This window comes from Rattus norvegicus, chromosome 15 (assembly GCF_021556685.1).
Source record: "Rattus norvegicus strain SHRSP/BbbUtx chromosome 15, alternate assembly SHRSP_T2T, whole genome shotgun sequence".
In the NCBI taxonomy this organism is placed as follows: Eukaryota; Metazoa; Chordata; class Mammalia; order Rodentia; family Muridae; genus Rattus; species Rattus norvegicus.
Genome location: NC_141548.1, coordinates 4,595,819 through 4,616,205, shown reverse-complemented (window position 1 = coordinate 4,616,205; position 20,387 = coordinate 4,595,819). Strand labels below are relative to the sequence as shown.

Sequence of the window (20,387 nt, the reverse complement as noted above, 5' to 3'; positions counted from 1 at the left end):
AGAAAAGTTATTAGGATATGGGGGAAGAGGACCTGTTCAGCAATAGTTCTTCAGGGACGAGCTTGTTTTCCTTTGGCAGCAGTTCAGGACAACAGCAAGCAGCAAACCTGACTCAGGAGGGGATTTCACAGGGAAGGAAAGCAGGAGTGTGGTGGAAACATTGTGGCAGCGGCTGTGCAGACACAGGAGCTCCTGCTCAAGCTGCAACAAAGCACCCTGTGCTCTGAAGCACAGCAGCTTAGCCAGTTAGCTGGAGACCTGGCTCTCCCACTGCCCGCCTTACCTGGAATCCGCACAGGATCCAAGAGGACAAACAACTGTGCCCAAGGTGAGCAGACAGGGCAAAATGCCTGTGAAGGACCCGCAGGCACCACCTTAGTCAGCTTCATCAGAGCACAGAGTCTAAAGTCTTTTCCTCCTTCAAGCATGGCACCCCAGCCCATTTTCTTTCATTCCCTGCCTTCATTTTGATGGCTTCTACTTCCCTTCATAAGTTTGTCATTTATTTTCTTCTCTCTCTCTCTCTGTTTTTGCTTCTTTGTTACTTTCTTTCTTTCAACTAATATAAATGCCCAGCAATTTGATATTTCTAATGTAATATTTGTTGTGGTTTATCTTGCACATTAAAATTCTTTTTTCTTACATTTGCCACACTTTAATAGGACACATTAGTTTAGCTCAATCTCGGTTCTTGGGTTTTCTGAGGTAAGTGAATGTTGGGGTGACCTCATTCCCAACTCCTGATCCTTCTGCCTCTAAAGTCAAATGCTTATAATTTTCAAAGTTTTCTTTGCCTGTGGATATGTGCATGTGTCTGTGCACATAGGTTCCACAATTTTCAGTTCATGTTTCTACTAGCAGTCCCAGGTGTCGAACTCAGATAATCACACTAGTGCAGCAAGTTCTTTACCTGCCGAGGACCTTGCTGCTATTGCACAAGAGCGTGTGTGTGTGTGTGTGTGTGTGTGTGTGTGTGTGTGTCTAATTTTCATATATGTATATACCTTATATTGCACCTATCTCTGCCTCTCAATACCATTATCCTTCCTTTCCTTACCTCTTCTATCATTTCTTTTTATCCCTCTGGACAGTTTCTCTTTGTTCACATCAGTTTAAAATGTAGGAACACACACACACTGTTTGAAACCAAATTAAAATGAAAAATAAAAATATGCGGTCTTTCTGATCAGTACTCCTTAGGAATAGCTTTTCTTTGATTTTTTATACAATTGATATATAATAATTAATGGGCAATCAGTTTGAAATTTTTCCTTAATGATTATATCCTTGGAATTTTCATAAATGTTATACTATCTGTGGATAAAAATGTCAACTTTTAATTCCTACAGTGACAGGCCTTAAATTATCCCCTTCCTCCATTCTGACCACAGCAGTCTGCTGTCTATAAGGGTGATCACCACTTAGTACTCAATAAAAGGGGAACAGAAGAGTGGTGTTGTTCTGACCCCTCCTGGCCAATGTCCCTTATGTGTTTGTCCTGAAGAAATGAGGATATGGATTGCTAGGTATGGGGTGCCACCTTGTGGAAGTGAGAATTCAGTGCACCTGAGCGATGTCTTCTCCCACAGTTGCCTTGGCTGGAGGATTCCTGAATCATCCCAGTCACAAGCACTCCTCTCTCAAAAGAAACCCAACCTCAGCTTTAAAGGAAACGGACACTTAATTTCCAGTTAGATTCGTGCACATCCCTCACTCTGGCATAAGTCCAAAGGACTTTCTGAAAAATGAAAGGGCACTTAGCGCCATTAGAAAATTCATGCCAGAGTCTTCTGTCTAGTCCAATGGAACAATGCCTCGAAATACCCAGCTACAAGTTGTTAATCTATACGCCATGTCGTGAACCATCTAAGGTGATAGCATATTTAGTATGCCCTAGTAGGCACTTAATTGCTTTTTTGTGGTTTTAGGACACAAAGAAGAAAGTGCCTTTCATGGTGGTGGTCCACTGTTACTTCAAGAGTTCAAGCAGGAGGGCAGAGGCAGGGAGGAGAACATCCTTGTTTACATAGATAGTTCCATGCTAAATACAAACAAAAAGATCTTGGATTACAAAATACAAAACTCAAAATGAACATGTCATTGCAGATGTGTGTCCCTTCTGAGTGCACAGGGTAAGACCAAACTTTATCCTGCCAAGAGAACATTCATAAGAAAATTACTGGAGACACGAGGCAGATTAGAATAGAAGTAATGGTGCCGGAGAGGTGGTTCCACAGTTAATACTGGCTACTGTTCCAGAGGTCTGGAGCTCAATTCCCAGTAACCACACAGTGGCTCACAACCATCTATAGTGAGATATGGCGCCCTCTTCTGGTCGGCAAGCATGCAGGCAGGCAGAATGCTGTATACGTCATAAATCTTAAACAAACTAAAAAAAAGTAAATAGGTTTGGAAAGCTCTGTGTGTTTTATGTAAAAAGTGAAACTACATCTACTGCTATCCTGCATAGATATCCAGTGTCCTGCAGTGTCCTTCTATTTCTGATAGTTCACTCACCACTTCAGTATCTGAGACCAGTGTTACTTATGAAATACTTCATTTAAGTTATAAATGTTCCATTGTCATTCAAGCCTGGAAATATTAACTCTTTGAAGGAATGTACAAAGACTTTTAGTCAGTATGTTGTCACAGGATCTGTCAGGGGTTGGAGAGATGGTTCAGGGATTAAGAGTACTGCTCTCCCAGAGATCCTGAGTTCAAATCTCAACAACCACATGGCTATTTACAGCCATCTCTAATGGGACCTGATGCCCTCTTTTGGTGTGTTTGAAGATAGCTACAATGTACTCACACAAGTAAAAATTAAATATTAAAAAAAAGGAAAAACGGGACCTCTCAGTATAATCTGGCAAACCTGACCGTCATGGACTTGCTGGGTGAAGCAGGGTGGCCTTGATCCTACAGGAATCTACCTACTTCTTTATCCCAAGTACCGAAATTGGCACTTTGAGTCACTATGCCCAGTTGTGAAGAGTCCTTTCGTGGTTGTGGTGAGCTACTTTGCTTATCCTTTCCCATCAGCCAATTCTTTCTATGTAAATGAGACCATGTCTGTAGTGTCTGGTTTCAGGTGAATTCTGATTGGCTGTGTGATTCTGACATTTTTGTGGCTCCAGTTGACTAAAGAGGAACCCATCCATGGTTTTCTCGGTCTCTGAGTGTTTTTACCTCTTTTAAAAATATTAATCAATCATGCTTACTTAAACTATTCTTTATCAGAAATTTTTAATAGGAATTTTTAAAAAATCAGTAAACAACCAAATCGATTTTCATATTCTAGCCATATAAGCCAGCTGGACTTTGTAAGAAAAATGATCTAAAGCATCAGTGTCAAGGACTACAGAAAACTGCCACCCACAGGTAAACTGCCACAGAAAAGTGACTACAGCACGGCTCTGTCACTCATACCAGACAACCCAGAATAAATACCTGGGGCTTCAGCACTTTGTCTGAGTCACTGTCATTGCCCACTTCACTATTGTTCTTCCCGTCACGGTGCACATTGTTCCTGCTGCTTCCATTTGAAGAAATTGCAGCATTTTACCTGATGAAGAAGAAAGAGAAAATCCTGGGACTCTTCATACTGGACGTCCAGAAAGAGTTCTATTTCCTGAGCATTCACTGTACTGGGTTATATTAACCAAGTAGGCATGTTCTCCTTCTGTCGTTCCTTCCTTTCTTCTTTCTTCCTTCCTTTTGCTAAAGCATCGAATTAAAAAGACAGGGAAATATCTACTGAGTATGTACCAGTGTGCACTATTCAGGAAGACACTTTAGACCTCGCTTGCCTTTAGAAGTCCTTAGGTAGACATTATGTTCAGTGCCTCTGTGAAAGTAGAGTTTCAAGGATCAACTCTGGCTTTGCCTTCTAAGGTCAAATCTGTGCTCTCTCGTGATGGGGAAAGTTAATGACAGAAATTGTCTTATGGGAGATGAAGACTGATACAAAATATTATCCCTACGGAGTTAGCAGGAAAGTTTGGTTGGTGCTGTAAGTCTGTTATTTCATCTACTCTTCCACTTAGGCCTATGCACGCAGGATGGTTTGACACACAACTGACAAAAGAACCGAGTCAGTGGAAGGATTGACCATTTCACATTTCTGAAGGGTTGTTTGACTGAGTAGGAATTAGGCATTTTATTCATTTCTTTACTTTGTAGTCCAGGAGTAGAACAGGAACCAAAAGAGGAGAGGGGTATATGTTCCCTCGAAAATGTTCATCAATAATTCAGTAGGCACACCTAAGAGTTAATGAGATCTTGACTCAGGAAATATTCAGCCAAAGGTTGCCCTGTGTGTGCCAGTGAGATATCTCTGTGGATAAAGTGCTCGTCAGGCTCACAGAAGGACCTCAGTTCAGTGTGTACAACCCATGTCAAAACCTAGGTACATATACACATGGCCCATATCAGAGAAGGAGTGATAAAGACATTTTGGTGGCCAAGTCTTCTTATCAACTTCCAAGCAAGTAAAAGACTTCATCTCATAAAACACTGTGGACAATAGCTACTATGAAAAAATACCATAAGTTGACAGAGTCTCCATTTTCACATAAATATATAGACACATAAATACACAAACATACCCAAAGAAACAAACAGACACACATAAACACACACACAGAATGCACAAAGACACACACACACACACACACACACACCCCACCCAATTCATCATATTCTTTAGTAATTCTGTCCAGAGCAGAGCGGTTATAGGGGTAGAAGAAAATACAATTCCCAGCAATTTCAACTGAATATCATGTAAATGCATATTTACGAAATATATATTTCACGGTATTTTAGGATTCAAGTGCATTATACTATCTATCCTTTATTTTCAAAAGTATCGAAAGTGATGAAGAGAATTCCAGCCTAGTATCAGACTTGGGGCCATCAGAATCAGAACAGGTTGCTGATTGAAACTTTCTTTTATTACAACTGTTTCCTAATGTCACATAGGAAAACCGGCTTCAGCCAGAAATGCCTTTAGCTACCACATGCATCTGAATCTCACCCTGGGAAAACCATGAGAATCCATGAGAGAATGTGTGTGGCTCTTTGATGTCCAGCTTTCCTGTAGGTCTCTTCTGGCTTGCACGGATACCACTCCTTGATTCCTCCCTCTAAATGGCCGTGCAACCTTCTTGCCTTGCTCTGCTGCTGGTCACTGACAACTTGAGGAAGGTAAAAAGTGCCTAGTGTGTTAGTGAAGCAGGCCTTTGAATGTCACTCTGAGGGGTTTTGGGGAGAGAATCGACATAAAGCTCACTCTGAATGGTGGTAACACCATAACTCTCAGGCCAGGTGCCTGCACTGAATGGCACAGAGAAGAAGCTAAGAGCTAGAATTTCCCTATTTCTGCTCCCTGCTCCACCCACATGGAAAGAGTCTCATTCACATCCTGCCAGCCAGTCCACTTCTACCAACTGCACCTCTCACGGCTACACTCACCCCTTCTAGGACGGAGTCTGTGCTTCCCGACTCTGAGCCAATGGAACCCTCCTTTCTTAAAATGCTTCTGTGACAGAATGGGACACACGACCAGTGCAGTCACTGCTTCCTTCTGCCTTTTGCAGTCTCCTCCCGCCTGGCTCCCTCACAGCCTTTCCAGTCCAATGTGTCTCCAAGAAAACAGGCTAAAGATTTCACCTTAATTCTCCTTTGACTTGTCTCTGGAAAGAGCCTTTTGCTACATCAGCCCAGGTAGAAGAGTGAAAGAGGAAAAAGAGAAGAGAAGACAGTAGATGGCCTAGGCAAGGGATAACTGAAGTTCTCCTTGTAACACAAGCTACTTCCCAAGATATTACCACTAATCCAGTTTCTGTGTCAATATGGCCCCCAAAACCTAATCACCTATCATTAGAGCACATTTGCTGACACACTTTTATTGCAGTTCAATTTCTATTGCATGCCTTTTGAAAACACATCTAAAAGTGGGGTGGGCTTTTCCAGCTAGATTCATGACCTCCTCTCTCCCACTCAGCACCCATACTCAAATCTCCTGCGGACCTCTTGTTTCCTAAACACAGGTGTGGCTGTCTCTTTTACTTTTCCCCATGGGATAGTTTAGTTAGAATGACCTGACCGCACCGGCCCATCAATGCCTGGCTTTCTAGCTTTAATGACTTAGGAAATTTTCTGTTTGTTGATAATGGAAATCGCCCACTGTATAAAGTCATTTGCTCCTGCTCTCAAACAGAGGAAAAGAAAGAGAGAGAAGGTCTGCCTGCTAGGCATAGTCAAGGTAGGTCAAGGCCTGTTGGCAGATTTTTCAGCCTGCTGAGGTATGGAACCGTAAGAGAAGGTGTACCTGAGGCTTAAACTTCTATTGACCTTGGTGGAAAAAACGGAGAAGTTTGGGGAATGGGAATGAATGCATTGTTTATTTTAACAATTTGTTCCTGTCAGCTTGTGGTTTTGCTTCCCACAGTGCTATAGTAAAATAGGGCTTTGAGAAATATGCTTCTTGTTGCCTTGTACCCACCAGCAGCCCTTTCATAACTGTGTCTTTCCTCTTCTTTTGGCCTTTCCTATTATGATCCTCATCTGCCCCTCAGAGGACCTTTCCACTTCCTACCAGTCAGTCCACCAAAGTAGGGCCATGCCGTTTCAGGAAACTGGAATTTCTGAAAAGCCCATTGAATCTGGAAAGCAATGTACCCCAGGATATGTCCTGCAGCTCAGAGTAAGATGTTGCAAAAGAGGAAAACTGACTGACCTCCCACTTTGTGCTTTCAAAAAGAACAAATACTTCAAAAACTTAGTCTCTCCCTCCTCCCCATTATAGAATCTGATTTCAGCCCTGCACACTGTGCTCTCCTGGATCCATGGATGCTAAGCTGCAGGTTCTGGAGATGCTAACCCCTCAGATGAATTCAATGTCTGCTCAACTCAGTCCATTCATTCTTAGTTCCTGGAGTCATTGTGTCCACCGACCCAGACGCCCATCGTCGATCGAGAGTATTCCACGCAGCGGATCGAGTTCCAGCAAGCAGAAGGATCTTCAGTCACAGAGCACATTGCGGAACATACCTGACACGCTGGACAGAACTAAGAGGTTAGTGAGAAACAAGTGTGTGTGAATATGATCCTATGTCGCCATCTTCTGGGCAAATACAGAATTACATCCTATTACCTTCCTTGGAGTCCGAGGCTTCCTTCTAGCCTCTCATGTGCCTCTGTTCAAGACATAGATGCAGATATTCGCAGCCAACCATTGGACTAAGCCTGGGAACCACAATAAAAGAGTTAGGGGAAAGTCAGAAGGAGATGAAGGGGATTGGAACCCATATGAAGAACAACAATATCAATTATCTGGAGCCTTCAGAGTTCCTCGGGACTAAACTACCAACTAAAGAGGATCTAAGGTCCCGGCCACGGCTCCTGATACATAAAGTGTAGAGCATGTGTAGCAACAACTGGCTCATCTGACATCTCTGGGAAGGGAGGCAACTGGCCCTGTAGAAACTTGATGTCCCAGAGAAGGGGGATGCTAGAGGGGTGAAGTGGAAGTGGGTGGGTAGATGGAGGAGTGCCCTCTTAGAAACAAAGAGGACTGGGAGGGTATGGGGGTTCAAAGTGGAGAGACCAATGATGGGGATGACATTTGAAATGTAAACAAATAAAATGACTAGTGTATAATAGATGGTGACAGATGTCTCCATAAGGACTAGATATTCGTTATCTGTAACAGGTTCATTGAAAGTCAAAATCCATAACTGTTGTGACTTACTTATTATTGAAATTTCACATAGATGAACCCAATCAACATTTTAACTTCTCTCCTTGCACCTATAATAAATCATTAGTTACCTTTATAAAACAATTTAAAAAGCAATTAGGGTTTCTACTCTCTTAGGCTTTGATACAGTGCCTCATTTTAGCTGTCCCTCTCTATGTTCCCTCAATTGCTGCCCTCTCCCTGTCTCTTCACATTTCACATTCCTGATCCTGACAGTGTCCCTCAGCAATCCATGAGTGAACTTGTACTTCCCTAAATGAGGACAGTCTGGCCCACGTCCCTAGACCCTCACACTAAACTGATCATACAGTCACACAGATTGAAGAATCAACAGCTAACATCCACATTTAAGTGAATATGTATCCCATTTGTCTTTTTCAGCCTGGATTACCTCATCCAGAATGAGTTTTACTAGATCCATTCATTGTCCTGCATATTGCATGCTTCCTTTTTGCCTTTTGTAATTGTTAAGCAGAAATGCAGTCTGTAAATGCACCACATTTTCTTTTTGCATTCATCCGTTAAGGGACAACTTAAATATTTCCAAATTCTAAGTATTATAAACGAGCTTCACTGAACATGGTTGAGCAAAGGTCTCTATTCTAGGATGAATCAACATCTGGACATAAGACCTGGAGTTGTATCTTAAGGTATAACAATTTTCACCTTCCTGAAGAACCATCATACTGATTTCCGAAGTTGCTGTAGAAGTTTGCCTTTCCACTAGTAAACTATGAATGTTCCCCTTGCTCCATAACCCAGTCAGCGTGAGTTGTCACACGTGTTATTAACCTTAGTCATACTGACTAATATGAAAAGTGATCTCAGAGTAATTTTGATTTGCATTTGTGTGATATACAAGAATGATGAATATTTCTTATGAATTTCTCAGTCATTTGAGTTTTTTCTATTATGAATGTTATGCTTAGATATGTAGCACATTTTAATTATTTTTCTTGATATATAGTGTTTTAGTTTTTCAAATACATTTTTATATTAGCCTGTTGGGCCCTACCTTGGAGTGTTTCCCTTCCCCCTCGCTGTGCCTTTCAGCCTGCTGTGGCCAAAAGTTGTTTACACTCTTGGCAGCTGCTCTCGGCCCCTGATATGGGGCCAGGACCTTCCATGGCACCCATTCCTCTTGCTGAGCCTTTCAGCTTATTGATGTTAAGAAGTTGTTTACGCCCCTGTGTTGGGGCCAGGACTTGCCACGATGCAGATTTCTCCTGTTTTCTTACATTCCTGGTTGGGGATTTTCACCTGCTTTATTGTTTTTCCACGGCTTTTGCCTCTGGTATATAAGGAGATCTCAGTAAAGCCCGGACAGCATTGTTTTAACAGGAATGACCCGAGTGTGTGTTTCTTCTTAACTCTTATATGCCTATGCCTGGTCCTCAGTGTCCTGATGACACAGGCATCATCAAATGGAGATCCCAGCAAGATCGGGAAAGAGAGGACAACCTGACGAGATGGTCCCAGGAAACCGGCCAGTGAAGGAGGGACATGTTCGGGAAAATGGGCCAGGAAAGGTCCCAATAAGCAGGATACAGAAGGACCGTGGGAATTGAAAGCACATGCAAAAGAAAATAAAGATTTGGGGTAGTGGTGAATAAACCTTGTAAAAAGGGACAAGGTAATAATGGTAAAATGTTTTTGTGTACGTGTTCTTTTAGATTTATGCTAAAATCTAGAGAAGCAAAGTCAATTCTCATAGATGCTTTTAGTCTTTGGACCCTGATTAGAGACAGTTTACACCCTAGACAAGAGAGAAAATGGTTTGAGAAAAACAGTCCTCCCAGACTCTCCACAGATGCTTTAGCAAAAGAAGGAAAATGAGATTAAGCTTTTTAAGAGCTCTCCTAAGGACATCCTGCCTCCTTGCTAACTCCTATTAGAGAAGTGCTTATTTCTGGTTCTGGGTCCTTTAAGAAGGGTATCTGGGTCCCTTTGGTGGGACACCATCTAGCTCCTTCCCTCTATGTCTATTGTCTGTCCTTGGTGCACCAAGCTGTCCACGGATGTCAATTTATGTCTGGGTTTTGCTTCTCGTTGCTTGAATATTTTGTGTTTCATGCTTAAAAGAAAAAATGGTGAAAACTTTAAATGCTGGTTGATTCCCCCCTTGATTTAGTTTTAAGTCCTTTCAAGAAAAGAACAAATAAATAAAAACAGTTTCAATTGACCTTTGGAGCCCTGCATCCTAGATAACTGGTTATCTCTGGTGTTAACTGTCATGTGTGTCTCTGACTGGATCCGGCCTCAATGGAGGAAGGTAGCTAGGAGCCTAGGTCTGTCCACTGGGGAAGCTCCCCAGGGAGCTGGCTAAATGTCTATACTAGCTGGTCTTAAAGGTGCCAGTAGCTTCAAAGCTTCTATGGTAAGGGAGCTGGTGTCTGTTTCTCTTAGAGAAATCTGTGACTGTGATTATTGGATTCAACAGGTAACAAGGTGCTTCGTTTAAAATGACAGCTAAAAAAGTGAAAATAGTGTTTGATCTAAATAGTAAAGATATGTATAGTCACTTCATTTTTTTCTGTTTGGTTTTAAATGTATAATACACTTTAAATGTCTTGGCTATAGGTTACTGGCTTTTAAGGTATTGGGTATGGTTAAAAATTTGTAACATTGGTAATAGAAAGTTGGCTTAAAAAAGGAGTCATTCTAGACAACAGGTGGCATGCGCCAACCCAGGGAAACAGGTCTAGGTTGGGTAATACTTTAATATAACTCTTATCGTGGAAACCTGACTTATAAAAGAATTTAAGGCAATGTCTCTTTGGTGAGGTATTAGACCCTGCACCACTGTTCCTTCATATGCAAGGCTTGGCCGCCATACTTTATAGCATGAGGAATGGACTTGGTGTTTTGGAGAGACTGGATTATGGAGGATAGATAGTTTGGTGGAGGGTGCGCTTTGCTTTCCAAAGTTATGGCTGTGCTCTGGGGTTAGGAGGGAAACTTAAAGATTGTGGTTAATGATTGCCAGTGTTACATTGACTACAGTTTACAGTCTCATCACAGACTCGGGATTCTAACTCATACATATTTGTGCTTAAGAAAAAATCAAACAGGTGGAGACTGTCAGAAGGGTTGATGGGGCTATGGAACTTATAAGAGCATTACAGCCCGGTTGCTTACTCCAACTGCTATTTCAAGAAATACATATAGAATTATTATAGGTTTAAGAGATTGTTTTTATGCTGTTTCTTGCACTCTTGGGTTGTTGTGAAATATTTCATTTCTTGTGTTTCCTTGGGTTTTGTTTGACTTGACCATACATTTGAATGCCTTTTTGAAAGAAAAATGTATTCATTTTTATTTATTTTGGTGAATTGTTCTTGGCTGACTTTTGTCTGTGGTTCCTCTGAATGCAATTCCCTCGGTGGCCAGACGAGGGCACGAGATACCGAGTTATAAATGATGGTTAAGCACCCTGTAGGACCTCTGAGTGAAGCCAGCAGGTTGCCCAGGTGTGCACCATGATGTGCTACAGCTTCTCTGCTTCCTCATGCTCTTCCTTGGCCAGCAGCACCTCTGCATTCTGCCCCTCCACGGCTCTCGCTTGGGTCTCAGTTCACTCACTTTTGGGGATTTTAACTTTAAGAATGGACAGAAAGATTACAATTTGATGTTTGCCCTATACCTGAGAACCTATGTTGCCAGGAAAAGGGAGTTTCCATTGCACAAAATGGGATGGTAAGACAGAGATTTCAGGAAAAACGGGTGAATATATTGAAACCATGACCCCTCTCAAGGCACACTCCATGAAACAACATACTCCAACTTGCATACATTTAAAGGTGTAGGAAAAAAATATTGGCCTCTGGGGAACAGTAAAAACTGTGGGAATTGGACTATATGTCACATACATGGACCCTGGGTTTATACATTTCAGGAAGAAGAATCTCCCTAAACCAAATCCTTTAGATCTTTGGCTGTTAACAAAGATGTTCTATCCATTTCAAGGCCTGATACAACTCTCCCTCTCCTCAGCAACTGAGTTGTAATGAAGCAGTGAGAACTCTGAAGCTCTGGAAGGAGAGTGAGCGAATGGGTGTTCCTGGCTCAAAAGTGAGTCTCTGGAAAAGCCACTGCAGAACCTGGTCAGTCTGGGTGGAGGTAGTTAGCAAGTAAGCTATGGCATTTCCCAGTGACATCGCCGGTAGTGTCTTCCCTGGAAATTCTCTTGTATCCAGGAGACACTAGAATCTTCTGTGATGTCACCAGTGTTGTGGTGACACCAACTGCCTCAGCGATTTCCCTTCATTTCCTAATGGGTTCCCGAGGAGGCATGTTCTCCAGGATCCTCAGTCTCTTTCGGAGGGACAATCATATCCATGCAGGCACCAGACCAAGGCAGAGGGAGGCCAGCCCTCCATCACGTTGGAGAAGAAGACGAATGGAAAGATCCTTGAGGAGGTCAAGTGAGTACTGGGCAGGGCAAGGGGAGCTCCCTGGAGGAGGTTGGCTTGAGGTGGTCCTTCCAGGAGTAGGACGTATGATTTAGAGCCTCAGTCTTCCTAAATGGCTGACCCAGACTCAACAATTTCTGATCATTAGTTTGACAGAGAACCAAGAACTGTTATATGTCAAGGGGCTTTCCTTGGATCTCTTTAGTGTCATGGGCAGTGTCAAAGAATACCAGGATGAGCCCCTGTAAGAATAACAAAGTGTCTCTCCCAGGATCGGCTGTTGAAACACTTCATTCTCAGCAGTGTCCTGTAGATTACGTGGGTAATTGATGCCAAGAGGGATACTCTCCTGGTCATATATCAAGGTCTCAGTTACTTTGTCCTTGAACACACATGATTCAAGATGTTAAGCAGCTTGGACTCAAGGACTTACCTGCCTCACATCAGACATTAGCTGAGAATGTCCTCCAATTCTTGTTTAGGCCAGCTTTAGAATTTCAGTGCCAGAGGAATGGCTTTAGGAGGTGTGGTCTATATCTATGATGGCATGTGTCATCCTATGGCTATGATGGTGGGAACAGGGACCTAGCTGAGTTCAGCTTAAAGATAGCTTTCTTGCTCTGTCAGGGATTCACTGTATCTGTAGAACTGTTCATCCTCAGACTTCTGTTTTAGACTAAGCATAGTTTTCCTTGACACTGTGTCCACATATATGCCTGTTCACTGGTGTTTATCTACCTACAGAGTCTGATCAGAAGGCATCGTCCCAACCCTCCATGACACCTGTTGAGGAGGAGAGAATGAAGCGTCTGGAGAACCTCAAAATTGCTCTCCACAAGATGCAAAAGGAGAAAGATGAACTCAGGAGAATCCTGGCGGATTACCCGGGAAAGAATTTAAATGACAGGTAGTCACAATGCAAGTTCTGTTAAATCCACATTTCCTCACATCACAGTAGGCTACAACTCCAGGGTGTCCTCATGGTCAAAATCACTTTCCTGATTGCATCAGAATGTGAAGTTCAGATGGGAATGAGATGGTGGCACAGGCTATTTTAATTCCTACAAACATAAATCATAGCCTGTGGCCTGAATCACAGTCTGGGAATGAGGGTAGTAGTGTGTGAGCTCTCATTGTGTGATTTAAGGAGCCTGGACAGGTGTTGGCTTGTGGGAATTTCTAGGTGCTCTGATTATGAGCAATCATTGTTGTAATTGACGTGGAGGTGCTTTGGGTTCAATAGGTCCTGTGAAGAGCTGGAGGGGCCCAATCCCACTTGCTGCCTCACAGTGTGTGACTGGACTGACAACAGGGTGTCATTGGTTTTCTCTGATTTTATTCATTGTATTTGCAGATAATGCCACATCCTTGTATTTATTTGGCATTCTAATTGTATTAGAGAGAGAGAGAGAGAGAGAGAGAGAGAGAGAGAGAGAGAGAGAGAGTTTTGTGTGAGTTTGTGTGTGTGTGTGTCTGCATGTGTGAGTGCGTTTGTGTGTATCACTTAAGATCTGGGTATTCTATGTTATTCTATGTTCTGATTTGGACTGAGAATTATCCTGTGTCAATTTTCATGGCATGATAATGATGAGGGTGAGAGCCTCACTGTGAGCAGTACAACATTTCACATCTGCTCAGGTGGACGCACATGGGAATCTCCTGGTGTGTGTTATAAATTCTTTTCCCTGTAAATACTGTTCATGTTCCTTTGGGTTTTCATGTAGCAATAGATTCTATGATGGAGAATTGTTACCTACGAACAGGAGAATAGTCTTCATGGGTTTAAGTTGGAGCCTGGATTGTGGCACAGGGTCCTCGAATGTTCTTCGCAAGCTTGTCAATTCCTTCAAACCCCCTCAGGGAGCTCAAGCAAATCAGCTCCCTCCTTTTGTTTGCTGGCACTGCTGTCCCAGTGTCCATAATAATAAACTTAGTAAATACCAAATAGATCCAGTACCAAGGAGCAAGTGTGTGGCATTCCTAGGCTGGGGTAGTTCAGGATTCAGTCTGAATTCATGTAATTCTTGAATCCTTCATTCATAATGTTATTTCATCTTTGGACCATGCCCTACCACAGGAACAACTTTGAGTCCGAGATGCTCACGATGCAGCACCAGGAAGTGATGACCGACATGAAGAAAATGAGCGAGCAGGTCAATAGAGCTTTGGTCAAATGTACACACCTCACACTGGAAAATGACTGGTACTGGTGAGTAACTTACAAGGCTGTGACCCCAGCACTAGGCACAGCATGTGTCAGCCCATTCTTATGTTTGAAGTAAAGTGAGGATCAGGCTTTATAGTGTTTGAAGCAGACCAGGAAGCCTGTCTCTAAGGAAGGCTGTAGGACACACAGGACATAGAAAGATTGGCCTCCAAGCGACATTCTAATAAAATAGACAAATAAGCACACATAGGGATTAAGTCCTCTTCTGGGAAAAACTTGAATCAATGATGTCAGGTTTTTGAGAAGTGCCCTGAGTCTTCTGGAATGTTGCTCTTTTCTCCATTTGACCTGTCTCTAGGTCATGCTCCATGGCTACTGTGGACTTGGACTATAATCTGGGGCTCTCTTTGGATCAGGACCCTAGAGGGAGTAATGGACTTGGAGACGTGGGAGGAAGTTGGAGACCGGCTGGGATTCACTATTTTTTCTTTGTGTCTCAGCCGCAGCTTCTGCCCCCTCCTAACTGAGTTGTTTGAGCTGAAGAACAATGCCCAGAGAGCACGGCATGAGAACAGGGAGCTTCTATGGGAACAGATTGCACTGGAAGAGTCTATTAAGGAAACAACAAGGTTCTGTGGGGAAGCCAGTATGAAAATCCGTGTAACAAGCAGCCTCAGGTAGGATGAATGAAGCATCAAGGGCAGGTTTTCCTGATATCTCAGCATAAACCAAGTCAAACCAGTTTAACCTTCTCCACCTTATCCAGACACTCTCCTAGGTCTCATCCAGTTGTTCATCTCCTTGACCATTTACTAAACTTTCTGTGATGTTAGCTTCATGCAAGAAACTGGAGGGTTGACAACCAAATCCTCCTGCTCAACTAGAAAATTCATTTCCTTAAGGGGGATCTGTTGACCACACACTGCACACTTACATGCCATTATGCTAGCGGGATGCCATGTGGTAGCCATCTTTGTAGTACACAGAGCTGATTAGAGTTCAGTTCAATTGCCAAAAGAATGGCTCTCATTGTCAGTCATGATGGGGCTTGTGGACTTTCTCTCCTTTTCCCCGTACATTGAAAATCTTCCCTTCTGCCTGTCCAAATCGTGGTTTACAGTGACAGAGCTTGAGAAGCAGTTTGTCTGTCCTGTTTTATGTCAGTGTTTTAGTGGTCTTTCCTGTGGCTTATGTCCTGGAGCTGACTGGATGAACAGGGATGTAAGAAAGACTTCTCTCAGGGTGAGGGTTTGTGTGAGATATGTGAGGATTAGAGGGAAATTTTTCTCCAACTCTCAACCTAGTGTGCTCAAGAAGTGCATTCCCTACACAGGTTTACTTTATAAGGGATGGATAGCAGTGTCTAAGCTCTCACTTGACACATTTCCTTTGCCTAATCTGTATTCAACAACTGTTCCTCCAGCATGATGGCCTCCCCATTCTTTTCTGCTTCTCACTTATGATATCTGTTCTCTCCCTCTCCCTCTCCCTCTCTCTCTCCCTTCCCCTCTCCATCACTCTCTGACTCTGTGTGTTTGTTTGTGGGCGTGTTTTTTGTATGTTTTTGTCTGTGGGCACATATATGTGTGATCATGTTTATGGCTATGGTGCATATTGTACTTTGGAAGTTGTTTGTTTTAATTATTTGTGATATGGGTGTCTTATATATAGAAGTGTGTGTATATGTGTGCTTTTTCGCATGTGTGTGTGAACTCATCAAGTTTCTGAACACAGACACATATACATATATTTATATATATTGTATAAGTCTATATGTGCATATTTAGAAACATGTAAAAAGTACACACACACACACACACACACACACACACACACACCACAAACACTCTGAGAGAGAAAGAAGAAGAGAAAACATAATCTTTCCAATTACATTTTAAACTGTTCTTAATGGGGTCTTGATCACTATTCAAACTATTTACACTGGGAAAACTATTCATAAACATTGATATTACTTGGAGAAAACTCAGGAATAGGGTGCAGGGATGTGAGGAGAGGCTGCTGTGTGAAATCTATATACCTCAGTATAGAAACTGATGACTCAGAGCTCTTCTGCCTTCTTTGCTCTCAGTGTATAGTAACACTGGAAGGTCATGTGGCTTGTTGTGTCTTCTCAGCATCCTGGTTATGTTAATCATTGCCTGCCACCACGTTCTCTCCAGATTGGCCTAAACTTGGTTGAATATACCTTGGCTTTGGAGTTTGGCCTGGAATTTGTTATTTGAAAGATTAATTTGCTTAGAGTTGAATCTGCAGGCAGAAGATGTCCAGGAGTTATGCTGAGGTGGAATCACATCTTTGCCTCAGACAGAAACTTAGGCTCAAAACAGTCCACAGCACTCACCCTGTGTTGGGTCTGTGGCACTCTTAACCATTGTTATTAAAAATCATTTGATCTGAGTGAAAATCATCTGTAAGGAGGGTTTAGAACAGTGATGACCCTCAGACATTGCTGGAGGTGTCAAATGGGTAGCCCTGTGAGAAGCTGTGTACAACTCTTGTGAAAGTTCAACCTTTTGACACAGCGATTCCAGAACAAGAAGTAGGTGTGAGCAGAGAAACTGTGGCACATTAGTGTTTAGTGGTTCACCTCAGAGCAGCCATGAAGCAAAATTATCCAGACGTCTATCAGTCAGAAAGTGAAAGGGTACAATGTTGTCCAGCCCTTCCATGGACTGTGGCTGAGTTTGATTATACCTGCCAGCATTTGGCTTTGAATTAGGCTTCTCTTACTCGAATTATACCTGATAGCATCCCATTACAAGTTTTACCTTGGATTGTGGTTATGGAGATTTCCTAGCTGTTTGTGCTGGTAGTTTGTTTCCCCTGTCAGGTACTGTATGGTAAAGGGACCTCATATTGAAAAATGCAGCTCACTTTGCGTGCACTGGGAAACAGTGGGCCAGAGGACTGAAGAGGCTCACCTCCCCCCCCCCCCCCCCCCCAGTGTTCTGTTGCCTGAAATCAGCCTCCTGTGCACAGCCTTGTGAACTTGGTAAGCAGGCTTGGCTAACCGGCCTCGATGTCACATTTCGAATTTCTGATTTTCAGGAGAATACACTTTATTGGCTGAGCTGTCTTTAGGCTATGCTCACTGTGTACTTACCCCATTCCAGGTTTTTTTGTTTCTTATGCCACCATAGTAGACTGGGCGATCTCTTATATTACCATTAACTGGGAAACTTACCACATTCTGCAAAATACTCTGCTTGTATATGTGAACAAATATATTTGGGTGAGTTCAAAAGTGTGTATGTCTGGGTGTCTGTCTGTCTGTGTCTGTATACATGTATGTCTCCATGGACAATATAATCTTCTAATGACCAGGGTGAGGAGAGAATGGAGGAAAGTCTGCAGGATGCCCTGAGTCAGCAAAAACTGGTCACTGAGCAAAAGGCCTTGTCTGAGACGATGCAGCATCATTTCGGTGTCACTGAGATGGTTTGAAAGCACAGGATGAGAGGACCCAAGTAGATTCCCTGTACTTATAAACTGTCTTATTGGGTGTGTGACTTTCTCCATAGTTCTCAGCATCTGTCAGCTAGGAGCAGCTCAGAATATTATTCTTGTCCATTTTAAAAGAAATTCCGTCCATGAAGTGTATGTGATCCATAGAGATTCTGGCTCTTGTGTACCAATCCCTCCAGTCTGTGCTCTCTTGTATTATCTGATCCCAGTGCCTTTAAGTCTCCCCACAAATAGTTTTATGATACCCATAAACAAAGGAGTGGTATAGTTTATTTTCTGCATGAGTATCTCCTTTAGAGGTCAATGCTTAGTCTTGGCAAGATTTCCATGCAGCATATTCTTGCCAAATATAATATCACTTCAGTGTGCATGTACTTATTGAGATATTGTTTCTCTAGGTCTTTGCAGATATTGAGGTTGTCAAGTGGACCCCAGGCATATTCCTGCACTGGAGGAATAATAATAGTCTTCATTTCAGTGATGGCCAGGCTTCCAAGGCCTTCCTATTGTTTTCTAGGTTGTTCATATCTCTCCTCATCTGACATTGAGACATTGCTATATGATATTAAAATATAATATATATGTACCATTGGATTTATCTGCTGTTCACTGTTCAATTTTTAGCAGTTTTAAAAGCTGGGAAAATATGCAGGCCTGTGGGATCTCTTACCCTTCTCTCTTGGGCATGAGTGAATGACCTCAGATGAAAGATCATCCTGGATTATCCTGCTGAATTGTGCTGCTGTGTATGGGATAAGTGACATGGCAGGTCCTCACCAGGTCTTTTCCACCCCTAGGTCTGAACACTGCAGCAGAAGCTTTCCCAGGGCACAGAGCAGGACTACAGCTCTCAGAGACAGGACTGTCTACCAGGAGCACTGAGGGTGCAAAGATTGACACCACCTCCCACATCTCAGTCCTTGTAACCATAGCAATCCTGGGCTGCATTTGAAAGACCTTGAGATGTGGCCTGGAACATGCCTCACATTTAATCTTTTGACGACTTGTCCATCAACAACCAACCACCCAGAATGAGGCAGGTCTACATACCTCTTGAAGAGATTTTTACCATCTTACCTGCCGTTCTGCTGTGTTTGCAAGGCCAGCAACAGGCTGGAGTTATATTTTGAAAAATCAGCAGGAATTGAATGCTGACTAATTTACTTGTTATATTTGTTTTTAGTTTGAAGTTTGGTTTTATGCATTTGGTTTTATTTGTTTACATTTGAAGTTTTGTTATTCATTTGTTAACTTTAGTTTTTAATTAATATGCTATATTCTTAAGGCTCTATACATTGAACTCATTGACTCCCCACTTTAAAATGTTCTTGAATAAATTAATGTTTGCCTATAAATAAAAATGTGACCTCTAACCCCTCACTCACAAGACCATCCTGAGTCACGTGTGGTTCTTCCTCCTGTAACAGCACAAGTGTAAGGCAACAGTGGTTTTCTGCAAGTCTCATGCAGCTTAGGCTTCACCATCAGTTCACAGCCAGCCAGAGCTGCACAGGAAACTGTGCTCTTGATGTAGACAGTTTGTCATGCTCTGTGGAACCCACCTTCATGATGAAAAATATCCTTGCTTATCCTTGTGCGTACAAATTTAGCTTCATTTATAATGACAAACAAAGGAGAAACACAGAAGTATTTCTCTAATACATTAGAGGAAATAAAACCATTCAGTATGGGACTATAAAAAGAATTCAGGACACATAGAGTTTGATGCCTGTGGATTCCTTGAAATATAGCATCAGCTATGACTGCACATTTAATGAATTCCTCCAATTTTAGAGGAATGAACATTTTTACTATTTTTCTTGTTGGTTTGTTTGTTGTCATTGATAATGATGTTTTGCTGAGGGCTGGAGAGATGGCTCAGCGGTTAAGAGCACTGACTGCTCTTCCAGAGGTCCTGAGTTCAAATCCCAGCAACCACATGGTGGCTCACAGCCATCTGTAATGGGATCCAGTGCCCTCTTCTAGTGTGTCTGAGGACAGCTACAGTGTACTTATAAAAAAAAAATGATGTTTTGCTGAGTTCACTTTGATATATATCACAGCTTTTGGACAGAGGTCTTTCAGTTTTTAATTTTTTTTTGCAATATTTAGTGGATATTTTCATCTATATTTCAAATATTATACCCCTTTCCAGTTTCATCCCATAAAACCCCCTTTCTCTCCCCACAACCCCTGCCTCCATGTGGGTCCTACCCCATGTGCCTGTCCTCTCCCTCCCACCTCCCCATGTTCGTTTGCATGCAATTCTGCCAGCGGCCAGCAGAGGGCAGTGGATTTCACGCGGACCTGTTGTTACTGAGAATTGTGAATTGCCCCTAAGGTCCTCTGGGATTCAAATTCTCAAACAGATGAGCTATGTCTCCAGTCCCTGTCCTGGACTTTTGTAATGAATTCAATTAGTTACAACTTGTCTGCCAATTCTGTGAGTTCATTGAGAGAGCATTATCTAACTTGTTATTAGTGCACATTCACTATTGGGCTCATATAAAACATATTTGAAACACTAAAACACTATATTTAAAAAAACGTAATTCAGGGC

General features: G+C 42.4%; 1 protein-coding gene across 2 annotated transcripts; it reads left to right on the top strand.

The window, feature by feature from the left end:
• Nucleotides 1-144: 144 nt before the first annotated feature.
• LOC102550466 (disks large homolog 5-like) lies at nt 145-19,216 on the top strand. 2 transcript variants are annotated; one of them, XM_087587141.1, is made up of 10 exons: nt 145-328; nt 3,302-3,381; nt 6,932-7,078; nt 8,369-8,412; nt 9,161-9,395; nt 11,729-12,186; nt 12,919-13,081; nt 14,252-14,383; nt 14,842-15,018; nt 18,625-19,216. In XM_087587141.1, the coding sequence occupies exons 6-10, from the start codon at nt 12,036-12,038 to the stop codon at nt 18,707-18,709; spliced, it is 708 nt and encodes a 235-aa protein (XP_087443267.1). In that variant the 5' UTR covers nt 145-328; nt 3,302-3,381; nt 6,932-7,078; nt 8,369-8,412; nt 9,161-9,395; nt 11,729-12,035; the 3' UTR covers nt 18,710-19,216. The 2 variants fall into 2 exon arrangements, with proteins under 2 accessions (XP_087443267.1, XP_087443268.1); XM_087587142.1 differs by lacking the exons at nt 145-328; nt 3,302-3,381; nt 6,932-7,078; nt 8,369-8,412; nt 9,161-9,395 and having other exon boundaries at nt 11,049-11,833; nt 11,959-12,186.
• The last annotated feature ends 1,171 nt before the right edge of the window (nt 19,217-20,387 follow it).

Coding starts and splice junctions, on each gene's coding strand:
- LOC102550466 (XM_087587141.1), top strand. CDS start 12,036: ATGGGTTCCCGAGGAGGCATGTTCTCCAGGATCCTCAGTCTCTTTCGG. Junction 12,187..12,918: donor AAGATCCTTGAGGAGGTCAA/GTGAGTACTGGG, acceptor ATCTACCTACAG/AGTCTGATCAGAAGGCATCG. Junction 15,019..18,624: donor CGTGTAACAAGCAGCCTCAG/GTAGGATGAATG, acceptor TTCCACCCCTAG/GTCTGAACACTGCAGCAGAA.